Source organism: Budorcas taxicolor, chromosome 11 (genome assembly GCF_023091745.1).
Source record: "Budorcas taxicolor isolate Tak-1 chromosome 11, Takin1.1, whole genome shotgun sequence".
In the NCBI taxonomy this organism is placed as follows: domain Eukaryota; kingdom Metazoa; phylum Chordata; class Mammalia; order Artiodactyla; family Bovidae; genus Budorcas; species Budorcas taxicolor.
In genome coordinates this window covers 156,860,584-156,875,294 of record NC_068920.1, presented here as the reverse complement: position 1 = coordinate 156,875,294, position 14,711 = coordinate 156,860,584, and the positions used below count along the sequence as shown (strand labels likewise).

The 14,711-nt window shown below is 43.1% G+C and overlaps 1 protein-coding gene across 1 annotated transcript; it reads right to left on the bottom strand.

Annotated features, from left to right (window-relative positions):
* Positions 1–8,928: 8,928 nt before the first annotated feature.
* Positions 8,929–10,452, bottom strand: ZBTB34 (zinc finger and BTB domain containing 34). Its single transcript, XM_052649684.1, has one exon. It carries the CDS (start codon positions 10,447–10,449, stop codon positions 8,929–8,931), a length of 1,521 nt encoding a protein of 506 aa, XP_052505644.1. The 5' UTR covers positions 10,450–10,452.
* Between the last annotated feature and the right edge of the window lie 4,259 nt (positions 10,453–14,711).

Below are 14,711 nucleotides of genomic sequence, written 5' to 3'. Positions count from 1 at the left end.
CCATCTCATCCTCTGTCGCCCCCTTCTCCTTTTGCCTTCAATCTTTTCCAGCATCAGGGTCTTTTCCAATAAGTTGCCTCTTTGCATCAAGTAGCCAAGGTATTGGAGCTTCAGCATCAGTCCTTCCAATGAGTATTCAGGTTTGATTTCTTTAGGATTGACTGGTATAATCTCCTTGCAGTCCAAGGGACTCAAGAGTTTTCTCCAACACCACAGTTCAAAAGCATCGATTCTTCAGTGCTCAGCCTTCTATATGGTCCAGCTCTCACAGCCAGTCTGATCAGATTCAAGGGCTCCTTTAGGACAGAGGCAGGAACAAGAGAAGCCCTAGTAAATGACCTCCTAGAAAGATGAGGTGAGGGGCACCTGTTTGCTATCTGAGTTGGAAAGAGATGCAATTCTGTCTCTACAGACTTGAGCAGGGTGCCCCGTGCGTGACTGCATTATAATCCACTGTTAATTTAAGCACATACCTCCCCCCTCAACTGCCACTGTAGAACCGTAGCATGTTCTCGACCAATGAAAGCTAGAGCAGCAAGCTTTATTGTACACCTATCATTGAGAAGAGCAGTCACCCAGGGAGCATTCCCCAGCATTACCCCAAGAGGGTAGGTTCTGCGACACTGGTTTCCTCTGAGGTGGCCTCCTTCGGCCATTTACTTTGTATTTTGAACTTTGGAGCCCTGTTTGCTGACCAGAATTATGCTAGTTAGGCCTGCCTTGCTGAACAAAAGGAAAATGTCACAGAAATATTTAATTATGAGTCACCGAGGCTTGATGGGTTTTCAAGGAAACGGTCCAGGGATTGGTGGGTACTGACACGGTAAAGGATATCACAGACATCCCTGAAGCCAGGCGGGGAGAATTATGAATTATAAGTGGAAGAAAGCTAAGTGAGCACAGATCGTGACTTCAGGACAAAAAATGGCCAGCGACTGCCAATGGCCTCTGCTGGCAAGGCAGCTCAATGCTGTCTACATCACATCTGCTCCAGCTCAGTTTATCTGCTTCAGGTTGTTGTTGTTCAGTTGTTCACACGCATCTGACTCTTTTGTGACCTCATGGACTGCAGCACACCAGGCTTCCCTGTCCTTCACCATCTCTTGGAGTTTGCTCAAACTCATGTCCATTGAGTTGGTGATGCCATCCAACCATCTCATCTTCTGTCGCCCCCTTCTCCTCCTGCTCTCTCTTTCCCGGCATCAGGGTCTTTTCCAATAAGTCGGCTCTGCTTCAGGTGGTGTTCCCATTTCCAGGACCATGTCCCGTTGGGATTATTCCTTCGACTCTGCTGAGAGGCTTGCTCAATTCTTCATGTTGGGCAACTTTTTCAGCCTTGTTGCTGTTGCTGTGTAGTGGCTGTGTTGTGTCCAACTCTTTGCAACCCCATGGACTGTAGCCTGCCAGGTTCCTCTGCCCATGGGATTTCCCAGGCAGGAATATTGAAGTGGGTTGCCATTTCCTTCTCCAGGGGATCTTCCCAGACCAGGGGTCAAGCCTGCGTCTCCTGCTTGGCAGGTGGATTCCTTACCACTGAGCCACCGGGGAAGCCCGAAAGGGAAAAAGCAAACCTGCAGAAGCCACCGCCTCACAACTTACCTGAGCCATGAGTCCAACTCCATCGGTTTTTAGACAAACTGCAGCAAAAGAGGCTGTTTGGCAAAGGTATGGCTAAAAGCTAGACCTCCAGATTCCCAGAAGACAATGCACTTTCTCCATCACGCCCTTGATACTTGCGGGGTCCCCAGCTGGCAATGAAGCCAGTCCCTAGGTGACCTCTTACACCAACTGCAGTCGCACTGCCCACTTGACTGTAAAGGTGAGAATCTGTTTTACAGCAAGGAACTCAGCTCTATCAGCACAGAAGCCAAGTTTCATCCTGGCCCGCTTCCCAGTCCCACTGTCCTGCTTGACCCTCCCAGAATATGTGTGTTTGCTCATTCATTCAATCCCAACTGCGCCTGCTGGGGTTCCAGGCCATGTGCTGAGGGATATACAGGTAAGGGAACGGCCCAGGATCCTTGCTGTCGTGGAGCTTGCAGGCTAGGAGAAACATTTATTGAATCATCTCACTAATCAATATACAATTACCAGTTTTTTCAGAGCAATGAATTATGCTAAAGGGCAGGAAGAACACAGCTCAATGAACGACTCTGTTAAAGGGGCCTGACCTAGAAGGGCTGCTGCAGGGGAGGGAGGGAGGGCTGAGCTAAAACTGCGGAGGAGGAGTTAATTGGCTTTGAGGAAGAAGACCTGTTACAAAACGCAAGTCTGTGGGCCAAATGACGGAGTGTGGAGCAGTGAAAGTGAAGGCCACTCAGTCGTGTCCGACTCTTTGCGACCCCATGGACTACACAGTCCATGGAATTCTCCAGGCCAGAATACTGGAGTGGGTAGCCTTTCCTTTCTCCAGGGGATCTTCCCAATCCAGGGATCGAACCCAGGTTTCCGGCATTGCAGATGGATTCTTTACCAGCTGAGCTGCAAGGGAAGCCTAAGAATACTGAAGTGGGTAGCCCATCCTGTCTCCAGCGGGATCTTCCCAACCCAGGAATCAAACCAGGGTCTCCTCCAACGCAGGCGGATTCTTTACCAACTGAGCTATCATGGAAGCCTATGCGGAGCAGAGATTTATTTTAGGGCCAAGCAGGGAGAATGGGTGGCTCGTGTTCAAAAACTTCCAACTTCCCTAAAGATTTTTAGGCAAAATTGGAGTGGGGGTGGGGGCTGCAGGGTGTGTGATTTCTTTCTGATTGGTTGGTGCTGACATGGTGGTGCTCAGCCTGAAGTCCTCCACCTGGGTGGGGATCTTAGCTCCCACAGAACTGAAAGGTATATATTGTTGTGTGTATTCCTAGAGGAACCAGAACCCTTAGTAGCTGCACTGGTTTCTTGACTGCTCCTGTTACTGCAATCCTTCCCTTAAGTGATTGGCAATGTTTGAATCCGCACTTTGGTGTTTGCAGACAGTCTTGGAGGCTGAAACCTTCTTCCTGCAAACAAGAAACGGGGGGACACCGAAAGGCTTCTGTACCCAGGAGGGTCCCACAGGGTCTCATTGGGTTTCAGATAGCTGTGTTAAGAGAAACACTGACTGAAATCGCCCACCCTGGCCAGGCACCATAGAAACCACTTGTGTGTTATTTAAGGACAGGAGGTCCTGGTAAGGAACGGGGAACTAACAAGCCACCATCAACAGGAAGAATTGAGGAAAGGTCCAAAGTACATGCCATGTGCCCTACCACCTTCCAGAATCCTTCTCACTGGAATCCATCTTGGCTGGGCAATGTGTGCACCACCAAGAAGGACCCTGAGTCAGAATGATTGGCCAGAGACAACCAGGAAACTAACCCCATCACCATAAAACTTGAGACAGCAAGCCACACGGCAGAACAGTTCTCCTGGTTCCCTTACCCTGCGGTTCTCCACCAGGTGCCCCTTCCCAATAAAGTCTCTTGCTTTGGCAGCACGTGTATCTCCTCAGACAACTCATTTCCAGTGTTAGACAAGGGCCCACTCCCGGGCCCTAGAAGGGGTCCCCCTTCCTGCAACAGCTGGAGGCAGCAGACAGAGTGTGTGCACCTCCAAGCTCTGTGCTGGGAGTGGCCATTTCCTACTTCTGTGGGAAGATGGGGAAAGAGTTCAGCAGAGATCCCGGGTGCAGACCTCAGCCCCCTGGCAATCCAGTCTCTGCCACACGTGAGAAAGATCAGAGAGATATCTGCTTCTTTCTCCTCTTTCCAGCACTACAGTGGCACAAGAGCTTCTTATGAAATTCTAACCTTTCAAAAACAGTGGTTACAGAAACTGTGACACCAGCGGATGTTTGTTAGGGCCAGTGAAACTCAGGAGGCCAGAAGGGGCAGATACAGACAGAGACCACAGCACATTTGCTCTAGCAGCATTTTTATTTACAAACAGCAATTTCCATTGACTTTATACCATAAAAAAGCCATTTACAAGCAAGAAACAAGAGTTCAGAACAAAATTAAGCAGCACTGAAATATTCAATGTCACAAATCTAAAACAAAATGAATACAAGAGTAAAATATCATTTGAATAAATAGTCTTAAATTCATGCTATAAAATAATCCTTAATGGCAAGTTACGAGTTGATACAGCATCCGCTTAGCTAGCTTCATTTACTTCATATGGCGATGAAGTGTGGAGTTGTGAGGTTACCAGTTTATATTGCAAGATAATGACACTGTGTTAAGTCATTCAAATTGCTCAACCATTTATAACGGAAAAAAATGTTAGCCCTACTAATCAAAGTGGTGAGAGAGATGGTTTTCACATTAGGAAAATGGTCATTCTCGAACAAACCATATGCTTACCTCTTACTAGAGTCAGGGCAGCAACCAAAGGCTTGGGCAGCAAGTCCAAAGGTTGAATTCACAGCATACTTGTCACTGAGGGGGCAGCAAGAGGTCTGTTTACTGAATCTGCTGCAAGGCTTACTCCAGGACTTGGTCGAGAACTACACCAGCCCTGTCTGTGCCAGACCCAAGGGAACGAGAGAGAAAAGGGTCTCTTGTGGGCCAAGCAGTCAAGCACTGGGCAGAGACAGTGCAGAGACTCTGGCACTTACTAAAAAGACGTGTGTGACGTGTGACAACCGTTACAAATTTCGAACAATGTGAATGACTCTTCTGAACTTTCAGTTCAGTTGCACTGAGTAATATGAAATCTATGATTTATGAACTAGATAGTTTCATATAAAGAATTTACATAATTCCCCAATACTTTCATATATAAAATTTAATAAATAACCCTGACCAGTCTAGAAGCACCATTCAAGGGGCATGTGCCCTTGGAAAATAGTTTAGGTGTTGCATATTTGAGTCCCTTTCAGTGGAGGCTTCACAGGAAACCATTACAGAATTTTAACAATAATGACGACAACAATAACAACAACAACAAAAAGAACAAAACAGAAAATCACAGTAACTAATGGAAACATCGTTAAAATAAAATACACTGATTTCTTTAAAGTAAAGCTCGTTCACATAGATGACTTCCCCCCGTCCCAGCCCTTGTTTTGTGTTCCTGCAAACTCTTCCTAGAGGCTATAAAAACAAAAGTAAAAACAAAACCACACACAAAAATATGCAGGCCTATGGTCTGGGCTAAGGGACAAATAAAGACTTGGTTATAAAACTGCTATCATAAGAAAAGACATCTAGTCATGCTCTGGAAGATTTAGAGGTTGTCAATTTAGCTCTACAGTATATTCTGCTTAACAGTGAACCGACAGTATCCTTTCTGCTGTTTTTTGTTTTTTTTTTTTAAAAAAAAGCAACAACAAAAAACAAAACTGCGAAGGCAGAGCCAATTGGGAGGTTCTCCACTGTCCCCAAAATTAACTTGACTTCATATACTGTATTTACAAATATCATTTCTAAATGTATTTACAGCTTTAGTAGAAATTAGAGGGTAGAGAACTGATTAGAATGAAAATAACTGTTTAAAACCACAAACATTAGTAAAAGTAGAAAATTCTTTGTTTTCACAGTTTGTAAGAACAGGTTAAACACCTCTAGAAAAGGACGCTGTCACTGTCTTCACATTGTCTGTGTGTTAGAAAAGGTAGCTCAAGAAGAGACTCAATCATGAACGAACCTATATGGATTCAGGATATACTTTACTGTAAAAGACTTCTTCACATATCACTTTTGTCTTAACTGTTTTTGCATTTGTTATAAGTGAAACATCTAACCTAAAACTGTACAGAAATAGGGACTTTGCTTTCAAAAACAAAAAGAAAAAGAGTCGCTCTAAAGAGTTACACAGCAGACTTCGTCTGTGGAGACGTGAAGTGAACTTCGGGGAGAGAATGTTTCTGTTGTGTGGTCACGTTAATCCTCCTGGCACATCCTCATGTGACAAGGCACAATTAATTGCTGCTGCCCGATCTGAACGGAGATAAGCTTTCACTGGCCGTGCACACTGAGGAGCACGGCGCCCAGCTCTGCGCTGGCCTGCGCGCGGCCTCCCGCGAAGCCCTGTGGAACCTTACAGTACTGGGTTATGGCTTGAGAATTCACTCTGAGCACTGCTAGCAGTGGAGAAGGTCAAGTGTTAGCAACATGAATGGGAGCAAGTGGAACTTGCAAACTGTGGAATCATTACTCGAGAGAAACGCAATCAATTTTTCTGCCCCTTAACAGTCCCATTACAATGTCTGAACCTGAACTGTACAATCAAAGCAATGTAGATTTTTTTTTTGTCAAAGACAATTTTGGATAAGTCACTCTTTGGTAAACTCAAACCAGTTAAACAAATTTACACACACACGAAGAACTTCATGTACATAAGGTTAAGACGGACACGGTGACAAGAACCAGGACGTTGGAGGCGCTTGCCCCAAGTGCCTTCCCTCCTCACTTGTCTCGTGTATCACAGAATGCTCTGGAGACCTCTCAGGAGGAAGGCCCCAAGCCTGAGTGAAAAGGAGGTTCCTTCCCTGAGCCTGACCTCTCGTGTCCTCGATTTGGGTGTTTCTTGTCACAAACTTTAATTTGTATCACAACACAAATTTTTTGCATTTAATTCTTTGAAGAAAAAAAAAAAATCAAAACCAAACTTGTAAGGAAAAAAAAAAATCACAAACATTTACCTGAAACCCCAGAACATATTTAAGTGGGTAAACACTGGGGGTCCAGCCTCCCCTCGAGGCACAGGGCTTTGATAGGAGTTGAACAAGTGCTTCAGGGAGAGAACAGGCCCCGGACTTAGGCAGTCTGACAGGAAAAGGCATACTATATACCCGGTTAGCAGAAGCCGCTCCTCGAGCAGCAGGACTCGCGTGTGTCTGGACGTACTAACACTGATGTGGAGCGTGGTGGCTCACGCCATGTGCACAGACCCCCTGTGCTGAAGAGATGCTACTGCACAGCTACCACCCCGGGGGGGCGGTCACACACAAGGGCCTGAATGATTTTTTTTTCCCCCAGAACCAAAAAACAAAACAAAACAAAAATCCCCAAACACTCCCCCACCCCAACTCCATTCTTGGTATTTTAAGAGCCAAAAAAGCATGGGGAACCGGCAAACATCTATTTCTGTATTCCTTTTAACTCCTTGCTTCTGAGGTTTCACATTTGGTTTTTTTTTCCTCTTAGAGGGTTTGTGCTATTCTCCTAGGGAGACACTGGTTGTGAGTTTTAGGGCCAAGGTTCTCAAAGCAGAAGAGTCTGGAGTGCTGATCTCTTACCAGCGGCCCATGGCACAAACTCAACACTAAACTGCTCACATTACTCTCTGCTAGAGTATATAGTACCAGAGCAATCTTATAGAGCCTGTTTTGTATACCAGAAGCACATGGGTGAACCAAATATAAAACTCAAGACATTTCCTCAAGCACTAATAAAAACATTATCCAAATAGGACTCAGTTTTTTTTTTTTTAAATACAGTAATGTGTTTGCCAGCACATACTTTTGAGGTCTTCTTTGCAAGCTATAAACTCAGGAGAGGAAAAAAAAAATTGTAATTCACTTTTACCATTACAGTTCACATTTTCTACAACTATACTGACCTAAAAGATACATAACATAAAAAATAGCACCACGTGACCAAAAAAATGGTGACACACAGAGATTTGGTGACACACAGAGTAAATTAGAGGGCTTTTTAACTGTTGGTTTCTTTAAGCAGGAAACACTGAGAGTGGGGGAGCCAATGAGGCTCTTGTCAGCACACACAATACCAAGATAGATATATTGCTTGCAATTCCCATAGAGTATATCTTTACAAAAAGTACAAATTCCAAGTTCTGCAGTTGCCCTGGGAACTGCATGTAGAAAAAGTTGCTGTGCACCTGAACTGGCTGTTTGAAAAGAGAAAGAAGGTTTAAAGAAAAAAACAAAAACAAAAAACCACAACACTGCTTGGAGAATTTTGTAGACAGAACTACAAATTCCTTTCCTTTACTGCGAGCACTAACTCACGGTAGAGTGATTCGATTTAGTTACCTGGTGTGTGTGTTTCTACAGTACGGAATGAAGGTAGATTCAGAGGCCAGTAAAAACATTGAAAACCACTGCTCCTTTGGGGTTGGCTAATATAACACTACAATATGTAAAAAGGTCAGCACCACGGGTCATCCAGCTTACCTAACTGGACAACTAACAAAAATTCCAAATGGTTTCCAACTAGAGTTGAATACGTTTTATGGCATTTGGTTTCTGTGTTTGTTATGAAGCAGAGCTATGAACACTGTGATTTGCTTTGCTTGCTTTTGGACACAATGATTAACATATGTATGAATACCTATTAACATTCTTTCATAAGGGAAATAAAGGGGCAAAACCCTAACATATTAGGTAGGGACGAGACAGAGTCCAAAGCCCTGTTCACATTGTATTAAATTATATATTCCTCTTACATTCACCTCAACCAGAATAAAATCAAATTTGAGAATGTATATATACTATATATATAATAATCGCTTTATTATATATATATATAAATTGTCTAACTACCCCCTAAAAGTAATTTTAAATTAGAAAAGGTTACCCATTTGTATCAGCTGACGGCATCCCAGTCTCTCTCCATGGAAATGCACTGGCGCCAGGGCACACAATGAGAGAGTAAGCCTCTTGGCAGAGACGGAGGGTCGACTAGTTGGCATAGCTAAATCACTGGCAGATTTTGGATGAACAGTTCGGCCAAAGAGGAATACTGTCAGCCTGTTTTCCCTGGATACACTGCCCTTCATGCTTTGAGCTCCTTGGGGGAGGGAGGGATGGGGGTGGGAAAGGATAAACACCATGGAGTGTTCCTTCCAGAAACCTTAGAAAAACTGCCAAGAGACCAAGAGATTTCCAGATGGTTGGGAAAACCAAAGATGACAACAAAGCAAATCACAAATAGGCATTGATGAATGTGCTTTGCGTGGGTGCACTATTTTTTTTTTTTTACCATCTTAATCAGGAGCATCGGACACCGTGTGAATTTCCATCCGGGAATCCAGGGCCATCTCTGAGGCCGAGGCATCGTTTTCTAGTTTCTGTTCCGCATACACGTCTGTTCTCTCGGGGGATTCCATGCGACTGCGGACTTCTGCCACGCCGGGGTGGTTTTTCCGCAGGTGCTGGTTGAGGGTGCCTTGGAAAGGGAAGCACTTCCCGCAGATCTCACAGCGGAACGGCTTGTCGTCGGTATGGCCCCGGATGTGGTACTCCAACTGGTCCTTCCGCGTGTACTTCTTCCCGCAGAACTTGCACACGAAGGGCGTGATTCCCATGTGCAGCCGCATGTGCCTGTCAAGACTTCCCTTCTGGTTGAAGGACTTGCCGCAGTAGATGCAGATCAACCTCTCGCTGTACGGGTACCAGTGGCCTCGCGCGCTCCTCTCCCGGGGGCTGCTCTCGAAGCCCGGGCTACTCACCACGGCCTCGCTGTCGGAACCCTGCACCAGGCCCTGCAGATCACTGTGCAGGTGGACGGACAGGGCCCGCTTCTGGCGGGCCCGTCCTCCTCGGAAACAGCTCAGCATCGATCTGGAGGGGCTGGAGTTACTCAAACTTCCGAACGCCTCAGATACACCACCGGCCGGCTGCGAGGCTGCCTGGCAGTAGGAATAGGCGTGCTGGAGCACAGAACCATAGGAACCCACGTTCACGGCCACGACTTGCTCCCCATCAACCATCTCGGTGTGGTACCCGTCGTCTCCCAGGGACGAGCTGTCGGAACAGCTGGGCCGGTCGGACTTCTCCATCTTGACTTTCACCTCGGTGATCTGGCTCTCCCTCCCCAGCAGGTCCCCTTGCTCATGGTCCCCCTCAATTTGGATCTCGTACTCGGAGACGCTCCCACTGCTCCCTCGGTCCGAGTGCCCTTCCTCCTGTAAACGGCTGCTGCGCAGAGCTTTGCTGGGTGTGGTCTCCATCCGCAGATCGCTGCTTGTGGTGGGCTGCCGTACCTGAGAGCAGTATGGCGGGGAGATCTCCACCGGGTTGGCAAAAAAGCTGCTGTCTTTCACTCCGTTGCGGCTCTCCGGGGTCTCTTCCGCACCGACGGTCACCGAGTCCACACCTCCCACACTAATTTTTGAATGGATGCTCTCTAGGATCTGCGTGCACTTGTCAATGACACACTGCATCTGAAGAAAGCTAGCTGCTGTCAGAAAACTGACAACATCCTTCAGCTGCAAGGACATTCTTCCAGTGTAACAAAATGAAAGCAACTGTTCAAACACATTGGGGTTTTTAATCACTGATATTGACAAGCCACTCATGGTACTTAGTGCTGAATGGTCCCGGAAGTAGGGGGAGCTGGCCGCGAGGACGGCTTTGTGGGCTCGGAATGGCTGACCCTGAATGTGGACAATGATGTCACATAGTTTTCCTTGCAGGCGGAGTTCGTTTAGCTGGCTCAGGACGGTGCTGCTGTACTCGGGCACATCAAACTGAATAAAACTGCTGCTGTCCATTTCTACTGACATGAAGCGTAATCTGAGGAGAGAGAGAGTTTCATAATTCACCAGTGACTCCTCACTTAAGTACAAACCATATAAACACAACCGTGCAAAAAAGACCACCACCACCATCACTGTAGGTACTGTACATCTGGGGGTATGCCTGAGCAATTTCCCTCTTACTTTTATTTTCAGTCCTTCATGTCTCGTTTAACTCACCTAAAGCTACATAACTTAATGATCAGTTAGCCTAGCGTCTTAGCTGCCTTTCATCTTGATTGAAGTAAAACATGTTACACATAGTAGGGCCATCTTTGCTCTAATTGAGAACTTGGTATCCTTTTGAGAAACATATTTTCCCATTTCACCTACCTTTGAGGAGTTGCAGTACTCTGTAAAAGATAAGTAAATTCATTTTTTAAAATGTTCTGCTTTATGTGCATACTTTCAACTGGTGTTTTTCAAGTATATGTCACACCGGATACACTGAATGGAGCCTAAGCCCTTTTTAGTTGAGAATTTGAGTTGCTGTCTTGATGTACATTTTTTCCCCTTCGGCTCTACACACCTTTATCTCCTTTGGGGTCGGTAATTCACAGAGCAATGCTCGATCTCCTTCAGTGAAGAGGTTTTAGAGGGTAGGAGCAAGAGTGATGGGCATACCAGGAGTGTATCATCCTCTGCCGGTGCTTATGACGTGAACTACCCCCCTGCCTAGAATCCACAGCTCTGATTACGCAAAACTACAGAAGGTGTAGACCTCAGGCTGCATTCTCTGACCACAACCAAATTAGATCTGACATTTATATTTCTGTTTTTAAAGCCCAATCAATAGAAATTTAAACACCTCCTGAATAAGTACTGAATCAAAGAGAAAAATCAATAAGGAATAAAGTTGTTCAGAAAATAGGAAAACTCACATGAAATCTGCAGTAAGAAGGGTTTAGGAATGAAATTTATTTATATGTCCAACTTAGTTGACAATGCATCCAAAAAGAAATGGATAGATAATGTGATAAAGCAAACAGAGCAAAATGTTAACATGTGTGGCATCTAGATTCAGTATACAGTTGTTTGTTTATAATAAAATTCAACTTTTCAGTATGCTTGAAATTTTTCACAATGAAATGCTCGGGTTCTCAAATAACAAATTTTAACAGGCAATATCAATGCCTTAAAACACTTTTATCATTGAAGAATAAAAATAAATAAAATCACTTAAGACGTTAGAAAAGGAACAATAAGTCAAATCCAAAGAAAACAAAAAAGTAATATAGAAGAGTATTTAATCACAGAGACAAAGTTTTATATTTTAAGATAAGACAATGTGCAACTAAATTTAAGACTCCTTCAGAAAAAGATCCATCAGTGTGATAAATTACATTAGAATATTTTTTAATCACATCAGAATTTGTTAAAACATTTTAGAGAGGAATCCTGTGCCCTTATTTATTCTAGATTTATGATTGAAATCAATCTGAAATCTGAGTGACATAAATATATTTTTAGGATAACAAAAATTGGCAGGATTAAATTAAAAAGAAACAGAAGTGCTAAAGCACAAATGACCTTCAGGCCATTCACACTGTTCTAGATGCATGTGCAAACAGGTAAAGCATCTCTGTTCATATGGCATGTATCTGCTACCAGGAAATGGCAAACAGCACAAAGACGACTGTCAACTTTACCTCAGTAAACAGACTTCACTAAACAGACTTTCTTTAATATGCTAAAGGAAATATTAGCAAAATAACTCATTAAAGGACTAATATATTATGATCAAGTGTAAGGATGCCTCTCTGTAGTCGCTAAGTCGTGTCCGAGTCTCGCGACTCCACGGACTGCAGCCTGCCAGGCTCCTTGTCCATGGAGTTCTCCAGGCAAAAATACTAGAGTGAGTTGCCATTTCCTTCTCCAAGGATGGCTATATATTATGAAGTATACAAATATAATTTACAATCTCAATAAGTCAAAGGTGAAAAACCATATGGCCGTATCAATTCTATACTGAATATGCATTTTAGAAAGTTAAGGAAAGTTAAGTTACTTTCAAAGTAAGGAACAGAATACTCAATAAGCTAGTAAGGCCAGAACAATATTTTCTTAATATAATAAACAGTGTCTACTGCAAACCAATGGCAACATCACCTGGAAAAAGGAAACACATCTGCATTTCCCAAAATGTATTTAGTAGAACATAAGCCCCAAGCTCACCATCACGACTTCCTAGGACTTAAAAATATTAGCATAATAACCCATCTGCAAAGTCCTATGGACAAGAATTCTATTCAACTCAACAGTTTGCAAACTTATTTAACCATGAAGCTCTTCTCTCAAGGTACACATATTAATATTCCAAAGAATCAGTGTTCCCGGGCACACATTCTGGTAAACACTTTTGTAGAATTCCCGTTAATGCCTGCAAAGCTAGAAGGTTGTTTACCCACTACTTCTTTTACCTAACATTGTTCTTGACGTTCCAGGCAAAGCAACGAGAGAAAACTAAGACATATAGCCTTTAGAAAAGAGGAGGTGAAATGACTTTTCACGGGAGATACGATCATTTACACAGAAAATACAGAAAGAACTGCTTGAAAAAAATCTGTTAGAATCAGGACCTAATAACAGGAGGATTCCAAATATTATTATTCATAAAAAACAGGTTAGGTAAGCTAACGACAAGTTACAACCAACAACAGTAACAAACTAGAGAACACTTGGGGGATAGACAAAAAAATAGGATCTACAAGAAGAGAACTCTAACTCAAATAAGACAAAAACACACACAAGAAAACACACATACGCTTCTGGCAGGAAGATTTGATACTGTGAAGATGAACACATTTCCTGTAAGTTAGTTTATAAATATAATGCAGTTCAATGGGGTATTTTATTAGAAATCTGACAAAATGATTTTAAAATTCATCTAGAACATTGCTGTCCAACAGAAATATACTGTAAGCCATGTGTAATGTTTTCTAGCAGTTAACATTGTTTAAAAGTAAAAATATAAACTTTAAACCATTTTTTAAACCCAATATAGCTAATACATTACCATTTTAAGATCAACATTAGAAAGTTATTCATGAGATATCTTATATTCTTGTTTCTACACTGTCTTTTTTTTTTTTTTCCATTTTATTGATTAGGAAACTGAGATATAAGAGAAGGGTCTTACTCAAGGTTACATGCGTATTTCCACAACACTCTTAGAATTTCATATGTCATACTAAGTCGTTGAAGCATGATGTATATTTTATATTTATAGCACATCTCAGTTTGGAATAACTACATTTCAAGTGCTCAATAGCCATAAGTGGGCAGTGGCTACCATACTGGGCAACAAAGATCTAGAAGAATAAATACTGAAAAAATTATAGAAAAAGAAAACTACAGCCAAACATACAGACGTCGAAATGGATGAGTAAGCTATAATTCATTCATTTTGTAAATACACACTGAGTGTATGTATTTATACACTGTATAAAGTATGCTTGGCACTAGGGACCCAGGTGAGCTTCAATTCTTTTGTTGTAAACTGTAGTAAGAGCTGTGAGATCTTTCATAATGGAGGACAGAAGGGTGATACCTCAGCTGAGACCTCAAGGAAGAGTAAAAGTTAGCCAGATATTGGGGGGTGCTGCAGGGAAACGTTCCAGTCTTCCAGACAGAGGGAGTCACATGCACAAAGGCTGAGAGGCTGAGTCGGGAAGGAAGGAAATGCTGGAGCACTGCGGCACAGCTAGGGCGAGGAGCAAGGGCAGAGAACACGTGAGGCGGCCAAGGCAGGCAGAAATCAGATGGGCAGGGTGGGCCTTCAGGGGCCGTTTTCAGTCAGTGACAGAGGAAGATTTCTGGAAGTAGATGCTGCTTGGATAACATGAATAAATACTAATAAAGTCAGATCCCTTCTTCACAACACACTCAAAAATAACTTTGAGAAGGCGTTTCTGAGCACACAAAGACAGATATCACAAGAAAGGAAGATTTAACTATTTAAGTATAATAAAAACTTCTTTACATCTAAAAAATATATTTGTATCATAAAAAAGAGATAAATTATCAAAAGTATACAACATCCATGGCAGAGAATTATAAAACTCTTACAAATCAGTAACAGCCAAACAGGACAACTGAAAAATGAGCAAAGAATATGAACAGATGCTTAAAAAAAAATTAAAATAGCCTTTAAACATGGGGATAAAATGCTTAACAACTTCATCAGTAAGCCAAAATATAAAAATTAACACAAGACACAATTCTTCTTTCTCAAACTGCCCAGGCTTTTA